We start from the raw sequence: 16,380 nt of genomic DNA, 5'->3' as shown, positions 1-16,380 counted from the left end.
AAGGTTTAAATTTTATTTTTCAACTTGAAACAGTCTCCAGTATCGTTCCCCGATACATTAGAATGATACACGCATCTCTTAGTGGCATCAATTATTGGGAGGGATGTTTAATAACCCTTCCCTCAATTGGGTATATCAATCCTTCTCTTCTCAAACTTTCAAACAATTGGGCCAGAGGCTCAGCAATCGGGGCATAGGTTCTAGGACCCCTTTCTTCAAAGTTGGGACGAGGACGCGGTACATACACATACCAATTTTGGTGAGTAGTGGTTTGGACAGGAGCATATGATCGTTGTGGGTTTTGGTTGTTGTTGGCTCGAAGAGGGTTGTATTGTGGTTGAGCGTGGTAGTATGGTTGGGTATTATAGTTTGGAGCGTAAGTAGATGGCGTCGAGTGGTTGTTTGGGGAATAAGAAGTGCTTTCATGAGATGGGTTAGTTTGATAGTAGGGGACGACTACTGAGACCTATTCTTTATTTTACTTTCTGCTACCAATCGATCCTAACGGGATGGACTTGCTGGCCGCTTGTAGTGCTACCATAGGTGCACCTTACCAGATTTTATGCCCTCTTCTAATAAATTTCCCATCTTAACCAGCTCGGGGATCTTTTGACCCATCATTCCCATCATCTTTCAAAGTATATTGCCTCTTGGGCTCGGATGAAGTACTTGGTTAGTTCACTGTAGTCCATCGGTGGTTACACACTAGCAGCCTCTGTCCTCCACCGTCGTGCATATTCTTTAAACGACTCAGATGGTTTTTTTGCAGGTTCACTAGCACGTACCTATCAGGAGTGATGTTTGTATTAAATCGAAAATGGTTCATGAAGTCCTCCGCCATATCTTGCCAAGTCTCCAATTTTGTAATTCGTGTCGGGTATACTAGGTTAGTGATTCTCCCGCCAGACTCCTTAAAAACAATTTCATCCTTAGTTTCACATTCCTCCCCACTCCGACCAACTTGTCGCAATAAGGCGTCAGATGTGCGTGAGGGTCCCCCGTCCCATCGAAGGTGTCGAACTTTGGGGGTTTTTACCCTACTATCATAAGGCTTTCACTTCCTCGGGAAACTTGGAGACTCTTCATTTTCCTTCTCAACATTTGCAAATTCTCAGATACCAACTTTTCTTCCTTACGCATGGCATCTCTCCATCTCAACGTACTAATTGATTTCATATGGCACCCTGACCGTGACGGGTGTTCTAAAGGGAGGTTCGATAATTACATATATAGGAGGAACATACCGCTCATGAGTAGCAGCATATGCCATAGGTATGTGCTAGTTGGTGGTGAAAGTGACTCCGTCAGGGAGAAAGGTAGTTGCATTAGTAGTAATAGGTGGGTTTTGTGATGTCTGAGGATATTGTGGTACGTATGGAGTGTGAATAGTGGGTTTGGAGGGTTAGCGAGTGTTATTGGGGGCATAACTTGAGTGGTGAGGTTGAGGTTGGAGTGCTATTGTTTTGGAATGATGTTGAAGGAAAATGATCTAGGAGTAAATCCAAAAAAGGGAATCTGGGTGGTTGAGGAAGTGTTGTCGTGGCTAGGTGCGCCAATTTTCTGATATGTTGTTCCTCTTCTCTTAGGGATTCCATTTCACGGGCCATTCGGGCCACATGCTCATCATTTCTATTATTGTCTTTTTCCCCCGATCGCCCCGGGCTGTCGACTATGACCAGAGCATGTTCAGTTGGATCTTCTGCAGCTGACATCTTTCCCTTAGACCTTAGATTATATGGTGGCTTCGCCAATTTTAGTCTACTCAAACCAACTTTCTTTTCTTCTTTTTTTGGGGAAATAATAAAGCAAAAGAAAATATGAAGAAAGAAAAGAAAAATAGAAAGAGTCAGTTTCTTCATTTATACGAGCACGAAATCACATAGAGCAGATAATTCATGCATTACAGCTAGCATGTTCCTAAAATTCCCATTGACCTCTCATTTCTGGAGGTAGGCCTAATTAGCGGATGTTTGACAGACATTTAGACTCGACACATTTAGATCCGAAGCAATTTCATTTTTTATTGATAATTTAGGCTGATACAATTGGGAACAAGGATTACATCATAGAGTTGCATGGGCTTAGACAATTCGCCCTTTTGGAAAGTAAAAGAGAGAACTAGGAATAAGGGTACAAATTGGGGAAAGAAGGGGAAATCAACCAATTCTAATAACCATCCCCTTAGTCACTTCCTCTACCATTTTATTCTTCTGGATCATCTTCTGGATCCTCCTACGGGTCTTCCTCAAACTCTTCCTCATCATCATTGAGTTCTGACTCCTCATGTGGATCTTCTTCTGGTTCTGTGCTTGACTCTATCTTGATGCATTCTACCACCCGATCATCCTCTTTAGCATGTGGCAACATATGGTCAATGGATCTCGGGATCACCTGACGATGCATTGATGTGGTTACAAGATAGTGTGGAAGGATCTCATGGTAAATATGTAAATCAACCACTGCATCCTCTAACCAAGCTATACCCTCTCTGCTCGGGCGGGTCAGTTCTTCTTCGCTAATCTAGACGTAGTACTCGGGGGTGCACCATGAATTTTGACCCACAGACAATGTTACTAGGTCATTCCACTCTTCTTACAGTTTCCTTATCCTGGGAATTGGGATCTAGCCATTGTAGTCGTCCTCGTCCAAAGGGGCACATCTTGGATCATGCCAAATTATTTGATGACCCGTAGAGGTGAGTATAGTTGAATGCCTTCTAATCCAATCAACTCAATGAACTACTTTTGGGGAGTCCTCAAAATAACACTTCCACCTAACCAAGAGAGTTTTCAATTGATCCATTCTCCTGTCAGATTGGTCAGTGTTTCACTCCATTCTCCTTGCCCATGTGGGGAGATCGAGTGTCTCATTCTTTCATTGTAGATGTGGATCATATTACTAACACCTACGAAGTAGTCGATAGTAGCCTCCCATTAAAAAAAGTGTTCAGTAGCCCAAATCTGCAGCAGTGGGTTACATCATTTGAAGAAATTGTATCCTCGTACACAGGCGGATAAAGCTCTCAGCATCTCGGCTAATACCATCGGTACCAAGGTAGCTTTAAGATTGATGCGGAAGGTAGCCAGGACCATTGTTAACAAGTTGATGTTGATACGTCCCCTTCGCTGTGGAAAGACCAATAATCTCAGCAGTGCCATTGCAAAAGTGATAGGCCTGAGGCTCTCCCATGTCACCTGGTCATATTGGAATTCCCCTTAATACCATTCGTAGATTTCATGATGCCCAAACCTGTCGAACATCTGGTCGAGGCTCTCTCACCCGATACTTCTGAGACTTTTGTTATTGGACCTAGATCATCCAAGAACCAATAGTCGGACATAGTAACTGGCAGTACTGGCTTTCTTTAGTTGTGACTTCCTCCAATGTTGGTACCAGTTCACAGTCGGCAAATTTGAATACCACTTTAGTCGGATCCCAAATTTCTATCAACAGGTGAGTGAGTACTCTGTCTTCTCGGATGTTCATCAATGCGGTTAATTCCCCTAGGTGTATCCGAACTTCATCTCTGTGTTCCAGACAAATATTCTTCCACCACTGTTTGAGCTTATGTGGTGCTCCCATTACCATGCTAATTTCAGGGATGTTCTGGTTGATTTTTATTTTTTGTGGTGGGTAGAATAAAAATATTTGGGTAAGTGTTTGGTTCAGATCCGTAAGTGTCTTGTCATGTTTGTTTGTCTTTCCGCAGAAATTTTGTCGCTGGGTGCATGACCCGTTGTCATCAGGGTGGCTTTCATAATTGTGTGTTGGTGCTTGGGACCAACTAACCTAGGGTTTATATAGTATGACCTATTTTACTAGAGTTGAGTGTTTCCTACTTTTGAATTGGACTGAGAACTGCGAGAAGTTACGTCGGTTGACCCGACAAAGCCATTCTCTAAAACTAAAGAGTTTTGAAAAGAAGGTTTTTGAGGGGTGTAAAAGACAACCTTCGTGTGCCATTGTGTGTGATAATGTATGGCAAAGACTTGATTAGAAGAGATGAGATGACAGTATATATAAAGCAGTAGCAAGCAAGTGTGTAGAAGCAATACAACAAAGTGTTCATAGAGAGCAGGTAATTATAAAGAGCAAATAAGGTATATAAGCATGTAATTGTAGTTTTGATCATAATCAAAGCAATGTACAACAAAATCTAGAAGCCAAATTAGTCTAAATCTGCTAAGGTCAGAACCTAAGTGTGTATCCCCAGCAGAGTCGCCATATTGTTGCATCCTATTTTGCACTGGTTAAGACAGGATTCAACCTGTGGTTTCTCTGTTGTTGATGAAAATGAGTCGCCATCTAATATTTAGAGGTATACTAGGGTACCTATTTAATTACTAAGTCATGTTTTTATTTGTCTACTAACTGGTGAGATTATGAGTAAGGGTTCTTGTTCTTCTAAGAGGAAGGTGTTAGGCACCCCTTAAAATCTACCGAGGTAGCATCATATGATTAAGACTAAGTTTTGGATCATTTACTTATAAAAAGCATTGCCTAGTGATAAGAAATGTTGCTTACTATATACCTGAGTATGATATTGATAGAAAGAATGTGAGGTCCTAAAGGGATATGACTTTATGAAGAGGTTCATAAGAGATCTTAAAAGAGTCTTGAAATTGGTATATAAGTGGTCTAGATTTTATAAGTTTATAAAATAGGAGTCAATTATGAAAATACTTTGATTTGGGGGTGGTTATTTACACAATTCTATAAGGATGTTTTCTAAGAAAGTGTATCTAGAAATACCTTAGATTCGGAGGATTTTCAAAGAAGGGTTATTTACCAAAAATTCCTTAAAGGTAACAATTCTTCGGAGTTCTCATTTTCCTTTTGAAAATGAAGCTGAAATCTGATTTGTTCCTTTTTTGAAATAGAGCTAATGTTTTACCAAGTTCTGGACTTCGAATCATTAAAAGAAAGAAGGGTGAGTGAAAAACAAAATGATTAGCAAGCAGATTATAATTAGTGAGTTAAGGGTCTACTTCTAACTAATTTTCCTTTGAAATCCTATATTGTTTAAGGCTTGCCTATGTTCATATTATACTAAGGCATGAAAGAAAGGTATGTGATCTAATATATGAGTGTTATATACATAAAAGATAAAACAACAATAAAGGCATAACAAATACATTAAACATTAAATTAGTAGAAGCAGTAAACTAAATTAACGAGGCAGTAATAATGATAAAGGAGTTGAGGGAAAGAGGACTAGAATCCGTGATTGGGACTTAAAAAGGTAGGCCCAGCAGTAAACAAAAGCAAACACAGCTGACTTTGGACTCCTAGACGCGATTCAATAATGCTGGAATTGGGCATGAGTTCATTAAGAACTCAGAGGACCAAATAGATGTACATGTCAAAAAATAAGAAGGTCATTAGACACATATCCCATATATATATATAACTTATTCTAATTACGGATAATATTTTGATGTACATAACAAATACACAAATAGATAGTTGAAGCAAGAATAAGATTAATATGGTAGAGAAAATTATACATGAATATGGTGGCTTTACTCAGTAAATAATTCACATTGGAAAGCTTTCGTTGTCATTAAACACTAAACCCTTAAAGAACTGAATGCGTCAATAAATTAAGAGCTAGGGAGGGAACCCTTCTCGAGGCCGATTCTCCCATTGAATCCCCCGACATTTCAAAGTTCCCAAGGGACTCAAGGCCGAAGGCAATGCTTGTGCCGGGGAGGGCAGCCCAACCTAGAGTCGAACTCTGCTACCAAATACCCTTAATCACTAACTACATATTTTCCTTAAGGGTTTAAATGTCAATGAGGCACTTCCAATGCAAACTAAGTACTAAAGTATTACTTTTACAAAATATATATTTACCTCTTAATGAAAATAACACAAGAAAGTACAAATTACTATTAATACAAAATAGGGAACAAAATATCAAGGAGACCTAAAGGGGGGGGGCTGAGTCCAGAATACACACAGATAAAAAGAGGCTTCATAATCACACCATTACAGGAGTGAATCATTAAAGCATAAGATATTCAAATAGGTATTGATAACATTACTTGGCACCTTAAAGACATCAAGGAAGATTCAAACCAACAGTCATGGTCACCTAGTGCCATAGAAAGGTTATCAAAGTCATGGGATTGAACTCTTATCATGATTGCATTTTCATACGTTCAAATATGGGACTCCTAAGCTCACAACAAGGTCATGTTTCTAACAGTATTAGCAAGTCAATGTGTTCAAATAATAACAACAAAGGAGCTTCATAAGGTGTAAGAGTCAAGTTCAACTTCAGGTTAATAATAAAGAGGAGGACTATGCATCACTCAAATCAGAACATAGTGTTATAGAGTTAAGCAAGGAGGCTAGCAACAATCAGTCAACTCTTCATAGGTAAGATAAGTGAGATAGTGATCTCATACACATTACAGAACCAAATTGATGATGCAAATCAAGAAATGAAATGGAAAAATTGTATCAAACAAGTTCAATTCAAACATAGGTCTAACCTAACAAGTAAGTATGGAGTGACCATGATTCAATTCCTAAAACTATCAATTGACTATAACAGTATGTCTAAATCCAAATTTCATGGAGGATAAGCTAATGCTAGATGTGTGCAGACTTTACAGAAATTCAACAGGGGCTCAAAGAGATTAAGGACAGAGATGTATTGCACATATGTGTGAAAATCTCAACTGACTATGGAACGAACAAGCTTAGTTGTGCAGCAATTACTAGTTGACTTTATCCAAATAATTCATGACTTACTATGAGAAGAGGAATATAGTTTAACCTTACAGAATATACATGCAGCAAAGATTCATGAGAAGAAAACAACTTGATGCAAATGAGATAGTTTCCTATGCATACAACAATTGAGCATGATCATGAGAAAGTTATAGTGATAGCCCAGAAATTACTCCCAGAGTCAGTGGATACACATTTAGAGAAGAGAAGCATCTAAACACTTGAGTTCTTTCAACTTAGTTAGGTGATATTGGCATATTGGATTTTCAGGAGTATATCAGTTAAGGTTACCAAATAATGAAATCAACCATAAGGAAAATAAGGTGTAGGGAAACAAGATAAAATCTCAGCAGAATCATCAATGAAGGAAAAAGGCATGAAGTTTAGTTGAGCATGATTGATTCAACAATAATGATAGCTAAACAAAGTAAAAGACTATGGTGATAACTCAGTAAAATAATTGGACAAACACAAGCAGAAACACTTCAAGTTTAGTCTCAAGTTTAAGAGGTAAAGAGATATACGTCTTGAACAAGTTCAGGTTTCATCTTAGCAATAACTATCAGGTAGTAAACTTAGTTTCCAAAACTCACAAAATTACAGAAATGCAATAAACAGAGGTGAGTTTATTGTAAGTTACTGAGAACTACGAAGTTTGTATTGAACATAAACATGTAAGAATTCAGGCATGGAAAGAGTAGAAAAACTCAGAACAAAGATCAATAATTGCCATTTACCTAATTGATAATAGAACAAGTTGATCATAAAAGGTTGTCGTACTTAAAAAAACGTAAATATCAAACATGTCAAACATATCCATCATAATTATAATCTACAAAAACATAACTTCAACATATCTAAATCATTCAGAGAGAAGAAAAGGGAGATAAAGGTGCTAACCTTCTTAAGGGAAACATACCAAATGAATTCTTTTGTTTCTCAAAGATCCCAGAAAACTTCAAGCTTGAACCCGCAAAAAACTAAACAAAAGAGAGGAAGACAGTAAGAAAATCTATGACTAGAAACCGTAATATGCTTAGTGTTTTTGTGCCTAGTGTGTTCGGTGTTAGGTTCTCTTGGTTGGTATATGTTAGGTGAGTGCATTGAAGACTACTATTTATAGTGCCATTTAAGGCTTTAGAGTTTCAATATTCAAACCAGGATAGTGGAGACTGACGATGAATTGATGATGTAAGCATAGTCGGGTAAAATCAGAGAGAACATAAGAGAAATAAGTATTTGAGTTTAAGTGAGTGGAGAGGTATGAGAGGCTGAACGTTGAAGCAAAAAGAACCATCGCTTAAAACCCAAATACCCAAAGGTCATTGCATTTGACCTTTGAGTGTCGATTATTGATGATGAAGCCAGCTAACTTCTCCTGTTTGCTTTGATTTGAAAGGACGAAAGAAGAAATCAGGAGAGTTTGAAGTTTTACATTTTTTGGTCTGATTTCTTCAATTAAGGTTTTGAGATCGAATGGAGAAAATGGAAAGAACGACGGGACCAAGAGTGCAGGAACAAAAGGAACAACCATGCATGCCATGGATTTGACATGTCAGTAGCGATTTGAAGTTTCATCTCTGAGGTTAGGATTTGGATTTGAAAGTTTTGATTTTCGGTGATAAAATAGGAAAAGATTCAGCGAGAATTGTGGATATGGGAGGCAAACGAGATGATTTGTGATTGATTTTACAACCTTGCACTAATTTGTGCAAGGTCTGTTGATTGATGGAGTTTAGGGCAGACGAGAGAAGAGAGAAAAAAAGGAAATAAGGACGGCGGTCCAAAGGGAAAATGATTAGGGTTTTGAGAGATGGGGGTTGGTTGTCTCTAAGTTATGGTTGAGAGATTTGATCTGCGTCGTTGATCTTTTGGATCAACGGTCCTGATATTTAGCGATTTTACAATTTTTATGGTGAGTTTTGGTGTCCGTTAGATCTTATTGATCCAACTATGAGGATTAAGTCGTTTTAAAATTAAAGAGGAAATGGATTTAAAATTGTGGACCGTTGATCTAAAAAATGGACTGCACAGATGATTTGTGTTTGTTTTGTGAGTGTGGGAGACGAGTGACGTGGCATGTCGTGATTGGTTGAGAGGTAACGGCAAGTATTGCCAACGGAGATTGAGAGGATTGTTTGGGTTGGGTATTTTCGGACATGGGCTTGCATTTGGGCCAAAATTAATTTAAAAGATTGCCAAATTACATTTCATTCAAGAATTTTAATTGTAGCCTTTTCGTCTTTAACCCTTTTTAAATCTATTTAAATAAACTTAACAATTTCAATAAAAATATGGTGAAATAATAATTACTATATGTTACTAATTATTTTAATTAATTATCTATAAATGACACATATTTCGAATTATAGCACTAATTTCAAAATATTAACATAGTAACCTAATTCATTGGATAAGTGTAATTTTGTCAAATTATAAAACCTATGTAATCCATATACAAAAGTTATTTTTATAATAATAAATACATTTGTAATTACACAATATTAGTACTATGTGATTAATTTTTAAACTAATACTTAATTAATTTATAAAAATAAATATTCATAAATAGAAAAATACTTCCAAAGTATTTATTGTAAGTTGTTAAGCGTGAATAAATTAATTTTAAAAGGGAGTGTCAAAATTGGCCGTCAACAAGGCTGGGTGTGTCGCCTTGGGTTGTACCAGTGTTGTTTGAGAAAGAGAAGGACGGGACTATGCGGATGTGCATTGATTACCGCCAGTTGAACAAAGTTACCATTAATAACAAGTACCTGCTGTCGCGTATTGATAATTTGTTTGACCAGTTGCAGGGTTCTAGAGTGTTCTCTAAGATCGACTTTAGATCTGGGTATCATCAGCTGAAGATTCGTGCTTCAGATGTTCCAAAGACGGGTTCCGGACTAGGTGTGGCCACTATGAGTTTCTGGTGATGTCTTTTGGCTTGACCAATGTCACGACGATGTTTATGGATTTGATGAACCGATTGTTCAGGCCAAATCTTTACTTCTTCGTCATTGTCCTCATTGATGACATATTGATCTACACACGTAGTATGGAGGAGCACGGGCATCATTTAAGAGTTGTGCTTCAGACCTTGCGGGAACAGAAGCTATATGCTAAGATCTCCAAGTGCGAGTTCTAGTTAGATTATGTGGCATTCTTGGGGCATGTTGTATTAGGTGGGGGAATTAGAGTGGACCCTAGGAAGATCGAGGCAGTCTAGAGTTGGCCTCGTTCTACCATAACGACCGAGATCAGGAGTTTCTTGGGGTTAGCAGGTTATTGTCGTCGGTTTGTGGAGCACTTCTCATCTATTGCAGCACCTTTGACTAGATTGACCCTGAAGGGTGCTCCGTTCCAATGGTCTGATGTTTGCGAGACGAGCTTTCAGAAGCTCAAGATAGCTTTAACTACAACATCGATTTTAGTGTTGCCATCCAGTTCGAGGATGTATACTGTGTATTGCGACTCTTCATGCATTGGACTGGGTTCTGTATTGATACAGGAGGGGCGAGTTATTGCATATGCTTTACGTCAGCTAAAGCCCACGAGAAGAATTACACCGTACATGATTTGAAGTTGGCCGTGATAGTTGATGCTCCCAAGATCTGGAGGCATTTTCTTTATGGGGTGTCTTGTGAAGTTTACACCGATCATCGTAGCTTGCAGCATTTGTTTAAGCATAGGGATCGTAATTTGAGGTAGCACAGGTGGCTTGAGTTACTAAAGGACTATGATATTACCATTCTTTACCATCCAGGCAAGGCGAATGTGATTGTGGACGCCTTGAGCAGAAAGACCGAGAGTATGGGTAGTTTGGCATTTATTTCAGCAGAGGAGAGCCCATTGGCTTTAGACATTCAGTCCTTACCTAAAAGACTTGTGAGGTTGGATATTTCAGAGCCTAGTCGAGTTTTTGCATGTGTTGTGTCTTAGTCTTCATTATTTGAGCGGATTAAGGCTCGTCAATACGATGATCTGCACCTTTTGATTCTATAGAGACGGTACTACGAGGTGGTGTCAAGGAGGTTACTATCGGCGAGGATGGGGTTCTGTGACTCCAGGGTTGCTTATGTGTTCCTAATGTTGATGGCTTGAGGGACAAGATTCTAGAGGAGGCACACAATTCTTGGTATTCTATTTATTCCGGTGCTATGAAGATGTATCGCGACCTGAGGCAGCATTAGTGGTGGCGGCGGATGAAGAAGGACATAGTTGAGTATGTAGTGAGGTGTATAAATTGCCAGCAAGTTAAGTATGAGCACCAAAGGCGAGGTGGCCTACTCCAGCAGTTGGTTATACCAGAGTGGAAATAGAAGTCGATCACTATAGACTTTGTAGTTGGGTTGTCGCGTACATTGAGGAAGTTTGATGTCCTTTGGGTCATTATCGATAGGATGACCAAGTCGGCACACTTTATTTCGGTGGTGACTACGCACTCTTCAGAGAGATTGGCCCAGATTTACATTCAGGAGATTGTCCAGTTGCATGATGTGCCTGTGTCCATTATTTCAAATAAGTTCACTTCGCATTTTTGGAGAGCAGTACAAAGTGAGTTGGGCACCCGGGTAGAGCTCAGCACAGACTTCATCCGCAGACCGACGTGTAGTCGGGGCGGACAGTTCATATTCTAGAGGATATGCTCAGAGCGTGTGTGATTGATTTCGGAGGTCAGTGGGATCGATTCTTGACTTTGGCCGAGTTTGCTTATAACAACAATTATCAGTCCAGCATCGAGATGGCTCCATTTGAGGCTTTATATGGTCGGCAATATCGTTCTCCCATCGAATGGTTTAAGCCCGGTGAGGCTAAGTTATATAGCACCGATTTAGTGAAGGATACCTTGGAGAAGGTAAAGTTGATTGAGGAGCAGCTTTGCACAACACAGTCCATACAGAAGAGTAACACGGATCAGATGGCACGTGATTTATTATTTATGGTAGGCGAGAAGGTTCTCTTGAAAGTCTCGCCGATGAAGGGTATCATGAAGTTCGGGAAGAAGGGCAAGTTGAGCCCAAGGTTTATTGGCCCATTTGAATTGTTGAGGTGAGTTGGGGAGGTTGCTTATGAGCTTGATTTACCTCCCACACTATCAGAAGTTTATCCGGTCTTCCATTTGTCTATGCTCCGAAAGTACCATGCCGACAGGTCACATGTGTTAGATTACAACATGGTTAAGCTAGATGAGAGTTTGGGTAATGAGGAGGAGCCAGTTGCTATTGTTGACAGGCATGTTTGCTAGTTGAGGTCTAAGAAAATTTTTGCGGTAAAGGTCCAGTGGAAGGGTCAACCAGTCGATGAGGCAACTTGGGAGACTGAGGAAGACATGCAGAGTAGATATCCCCACATATTTAGTACTCCACGTACGATTCTAGACCCATTCGAGAACGAACGTTTGTTTAAGAGGTAGAGAATGTAACGACTCGACCGGTTATTTTGCTTTCTAGATCCATGTTTCCCTAATTAAGACTTCCGGTATGTGTTTTTACTGTTTTATGACTTGCGGGGATGGTTGGTTTAGGTTTGAAAAGGTTCGGATTGAAATCGGAATACTTAGTTCTTTAATAGTGGCATGTTTGACCAAGTTTGGCTTTAGTCAACGTTTGAGTAAACAACCTCATAATTGGGATTTGATGGTTCCAATAAGTTCGTATGATGATTTTGGACTTGGGCATTTTTTCGGATAGGGTTTCGGGTGATCCGGGAATATTTCGGCGCTTAATGTTGAAAGTTGGTTCATTGAAGGTTTTCTATTTTTTTAATTTTCTTTTTAGTAGACTTTAGTGTTATCGAGATTCGTTTAAGATTCTGAGCCTGGAAATATGTCTGTATGGTAATTTTTGACTTGTACGAAAATTTTGGTGTCATTCTGAGTAGTCTAAGTATGATTCAACGCGTTTGAAGTTAAGAAGTTTGAAGTTCATAAGTTGATTCAACTTGATTTTGGGGTGCAATTCTTTGTTTTGATGTTGTTTTACGTATTCTGAGTGCTTGAGTAGGTCTGTATTATGTATATAGACTTGTTGGTGTGTATGGACTGGGTCTTGGGGGGCTCGGGTGCTTTTCGGACCGCCCGGAGCTAAGTCCAGAACTACTGGTGTGGTGGTTCTGTTTTCCTTCTTCGAGAACGAGTAAGGCCCCTCGCGTTCGCGATGAAGGATTTTTGGACTGGACGCTTTTTCTCTTCGCTTTCACAAAGAAAGGGTCACATTCGCGGAGGCTTGGAACCAGTGGCCTTGCGTTCGCGGTCGACTCTTCGCGTTCGCATAGAAGACCTAGGCCTGGGCAGCTCCGTTGCCTTTCGCGTTAGCGAATGGAGTCACGCGTTCGCGATGAGTGGGCGGCTCAGTTCATCTCGTTCATGAACAAGACATTTCTGGGTTCGCGAATTTTTCCTTCGCGATCGCAAGAGCTTGTCTGTGATTGCGAAGAAGGCAGACCTGAGCAATGTGCATTTAATTCGGGACATAGCCTATTTTCCACACTTTCACTTGGTCTTGGGAGATTTTGAGAGAACTTTTGTGGGGGATTCTCATCAACATCACAAAGTAAGTAAACTCTACTCATTTTTATGTTAAATTCGCGAATTATAGGTAGATTAAACATGGGAAATTAGTGAAACTTGTAAAGTTTTGTGAAGAACCTAGAGTTTAAGTAAAATTGAGATTTGATCATGAATTTGGTTATGGAAATTGGAATGAATTATATATTTGAGTTCGGGAGGTCATAGTTAACATTTATCTTCAAACATTTTCGAAATCTGGGCACATGGGTCCGCAGGTGAATTTTAGGAATCTTCCAAATTAGGTTGGATAATTACTCTAATAGTTAAATTATGAACTTCTGAGAAATTATTGATTAGTTTGTACAACCTTTGTCTAGTTTCGGATTCTTCGGCACCGACATGAGGCTTTTAGAGTGATTTGTGGACCAGAAAGAGGACCTGGGAACGAGGTAAGTGTGTTGCCTAACGTTGCAGGAGAAAATTAACCCCATAAGTGTTTAAATTGCTATTTTCTACCAAATTATGGGTGCTACGTATGCACGAAGTGACGAGAATCTGTGCGTAGCTAAAATTCATGTTATGTTCGGGTAGACATAGGCCTTTATCATTCCACTACTTGCACTATTTGGACTCAACTTGGTAGTTTAATGGCTTGTATTTAATAAGTAAAATTTGGTTAAAGATTATGTTGAATTGAGCTTCACTGCTTAGAGAGTTGACGGAGTATTTAATTATTGATGAAAAATTATATTCTTTCATGGACTTATCTTGGAGTTGTAAATATGAAATTTGAAATTCGAAGAGTTTTCTCATTCCTGCGGATCGGGCTAAACACTTCGGTAATATATATATTGATGCATCCATGGATCGGCACGTACAACCTCAGTGGTGTATGTACACGATTATTATGGATTGGGTCGTACGACCTCGGCATAAATTGTGGGAGTTGTCACTCGGAGTCCGATTTCACTTGATATGCCTGTCATGACTTGAGGATGTTAAGCCCTTACTTGTTGAGATTAGTATGTGATATTTGGGGGCTTTTAATTGTTATTTTGATAAATAGTCATTTAATTATTGCCTTTTATTCCATTATTGCCATTGTATTTTATGCTTATTAAATAATTTTGTACATTATGTATATTGCCCACTAATAAGTGCCGAAGTCGATCCCTCGTCACCACTTCTTCGAGGTTAGACTAGATACTTACCTGGTACATGTTGTTTATGTACTCACGCTACACTTTTGCACATATTGTGCAGGTTCTAAGGCAAGTGCATCTGGAGTTTGTCCGGGCTCATATCCGTATTACGCGAATACTTAGTGGTGAGCTGCCTTCCCATGCTCAATTCTACAGCATCCGGAGCCTCCTCTTGTTATATTTTATCATTATTATCTGTTTTGTTTCAGACATTAGTTCTTGGAGAGTTTTGTATATTCTACTAAATGCTCGTGCACTTGTGACACCGGATTTTTAAAATTCTAGTAGACACACATGGGTTTTGATTATTTAATCCACTATCTTATTTACCCGTTTAGTTATGCTTTACATTACTACGCTCACTTACTATTTGTTTTCGCATTTAATAAAAATCAAAGACTTTAAAGTTATTAAAAATGAGATATTAAATGGGTAGTGCACCTTTGACTTGCCTAGCGATGACGTTGGGCGACATCATGGCCTATAGTGACAATTGGGCCGTGACATGATTATTTTACAACAATTCAACAAAAAGGAAACTTACTTGATGGCACTTAGATATCCATAATAAACTACCTGCTGGTTGCCTTTGATGAAAGATATATGCTAAAACCTTTTCATGGAATAATATAAGAAATTCAAGAAAAACAAAAGGTGTATATCCCGGAATAGCTAGCTGGTGTGGGCGGAATTAACACCAAGCTGATATATTGACACTAAATCATTATCAAATGATAGCTACTTCAAATATATCAATCGAACCAACATGAAATACTGAACATATCAAAGGTTTTCTGGACTTGAATATTTTTAACCATCCTTCATTAAGAATTATATATGAATTTTCTTTTATTAGCATAACTTCTTTTTCTTCAAAATTCAAATGATATTAGCTTGATCGATACAAGAAAGAGATCTATTATGATTAATTTTAAATATCACTCGAACCAACACGAAGACAAAAGTAGCTATAGATAGCATATAAATTATGATCGAATACAAAGGTTTTAAGGAATAGATAAATACTATCAAACACCCTTCACTATATCAGATACTACCTTTTTGTTAGCATAAAGCTTTATTTCAAAAATCAAACACATATCCACCAAATCAGTACATGAAAGAAATCAATTCTATAGGATTATTCAAATCAAATATAAATGTTTCCCTTCACTACCATAAAACCCTAGTTGGTGGTATCATCAAGGTCACCTTCAAAGGCCCAAGGAGTTTCCCTTTTAAACTCTGCCACTTCTTCTGAGGTGAAATCACTTTCAATTTTAAAAATCTTCTGAACGGCTTGAACGCTCTTGTCCTTTATTCTGTCAGCCACAGCCTGGCAACAGAATTCCAGCAAACCACTGATTTTCAGATAATTTACTGCCACGGTTATGTCAAGTAGTTCCTCTAAAACAACATTCACAAACTCTTTCTGGAAATTCTTGAAATCTTCATTGTTCGAGGTAGTAGTGAGCTCCGCATGTTTCTTGAGGTATTCAATGATTTTAACCAGCGTCTTGCTTTTGATGCTAGGCAATGGGATGGTGGAAACACGTTCCTCTTTTACCATGATTTTGATAAGATCAGACTGTAAGACCAAAGATTCCTCAACATAAAATTCTTCGTTATCACCGCTCTTCAATGTCAACATTTTCTTTTCTCCCGTTGTTGATGATGCCATAATAAGAACTTATCAACCTTTTTATTTCTTTTTCTTGGATGACACATTTGGGGAACCAAATTATGTATAAATAATGGTACAAGAGATTTTCTTAATCGGATCATACTTAAAGAATATGGAAGGTATTCTTTCTGACATAAATTTCTTACTGGAATTATCTTTACTTGTAATCTGTTTATGGATCACAATATAAGTATGTGATTGAATACTATAAGCCAATCTCATTCATTTTATTAATTTCCTGAGTT

General features: G+C 38.5%; 2 protein-coding genes across 2 annotated transcripts; one reads left to right on the top strand and one right to left on the bottom strand.

The window, feature by feature from the left end:
- Window positions 1–11,482: 11,482 nt before the first annotated feature.
- Window positions 11,483–11,986, top strand: LOC138892054 (uncharacterized). The gene is made up of 2 exons (XM_070175745.1): window positions 11,483–11,790; window positions 11,893–11,986. Exons 1-2 carry the CDS (start codon window positions 11,483–11,485, stop codon window positions 11,984–11,986), a joined length of 402 nt encoding a protein of 133 aa, XP_070031846.1.
- Window positions 11,987–15,637: 3,651 nt separating this feature from the next.
- LOC104096126 (SKP1-like protein 1) lies at window positions 15,638–16,132 on the bottom strand. The gene has a single exon (XM_009602436.1). The coding sequence runs from the start codon at window positions 16,130–16,132 to the stop codon at window positions 15,638–15,640; it is 495 nt and encodes a 164-aa protein (XP_009600731.1).
- Window positions 16,133–16,380: the final 248 nt, after the last annotated feature.

The sequence above is a fragment of the Nicotiana tomentosiformis genome, chromosome 5 (assembly GCF_000390325.3).
Source record: "Nicotiana tomentosiformis chromosome 5, ASM39032v3, whole genome shotgun sequence".
In the NCBI taxonomy this organism is placed as follows: Eukaryota; Viridiplantae; Streptophyta; class Magnoliopsida; order Solanales; family Solanaceae; genus Nicotiana; species Nicotiana tomentosiformis.
Note: the sequence above shows the minus strand (reverse complement) of the source record. Positions and strands in the feature narration are given on the sequence as shown.

Excerpts from the sequence above, each read along its gene's own strand:
- LOC104096126 (XM_009602436.1), bottom strand. The coding sequence starts at position 16,132 with ATGGCATCATCAACAACGGGAGAAAAGAAAATGTTGACATTGAAGAGC.
- LOC138892054 (XM_070175745.1), top strand. The coding sequence starts at position 11,483 with ATGGCTCCATTTGAGGCTTTATATGGTCGGCAATATCGTTCTCCCATC. Across the intron at positions 11,791-11,892 it reads GGCCCATTTGAATTGTTGAG|GTCACATGTGTTAGATTACA; the intron begins GTGAGTTGGGGA and ends CCATGCCGACAG.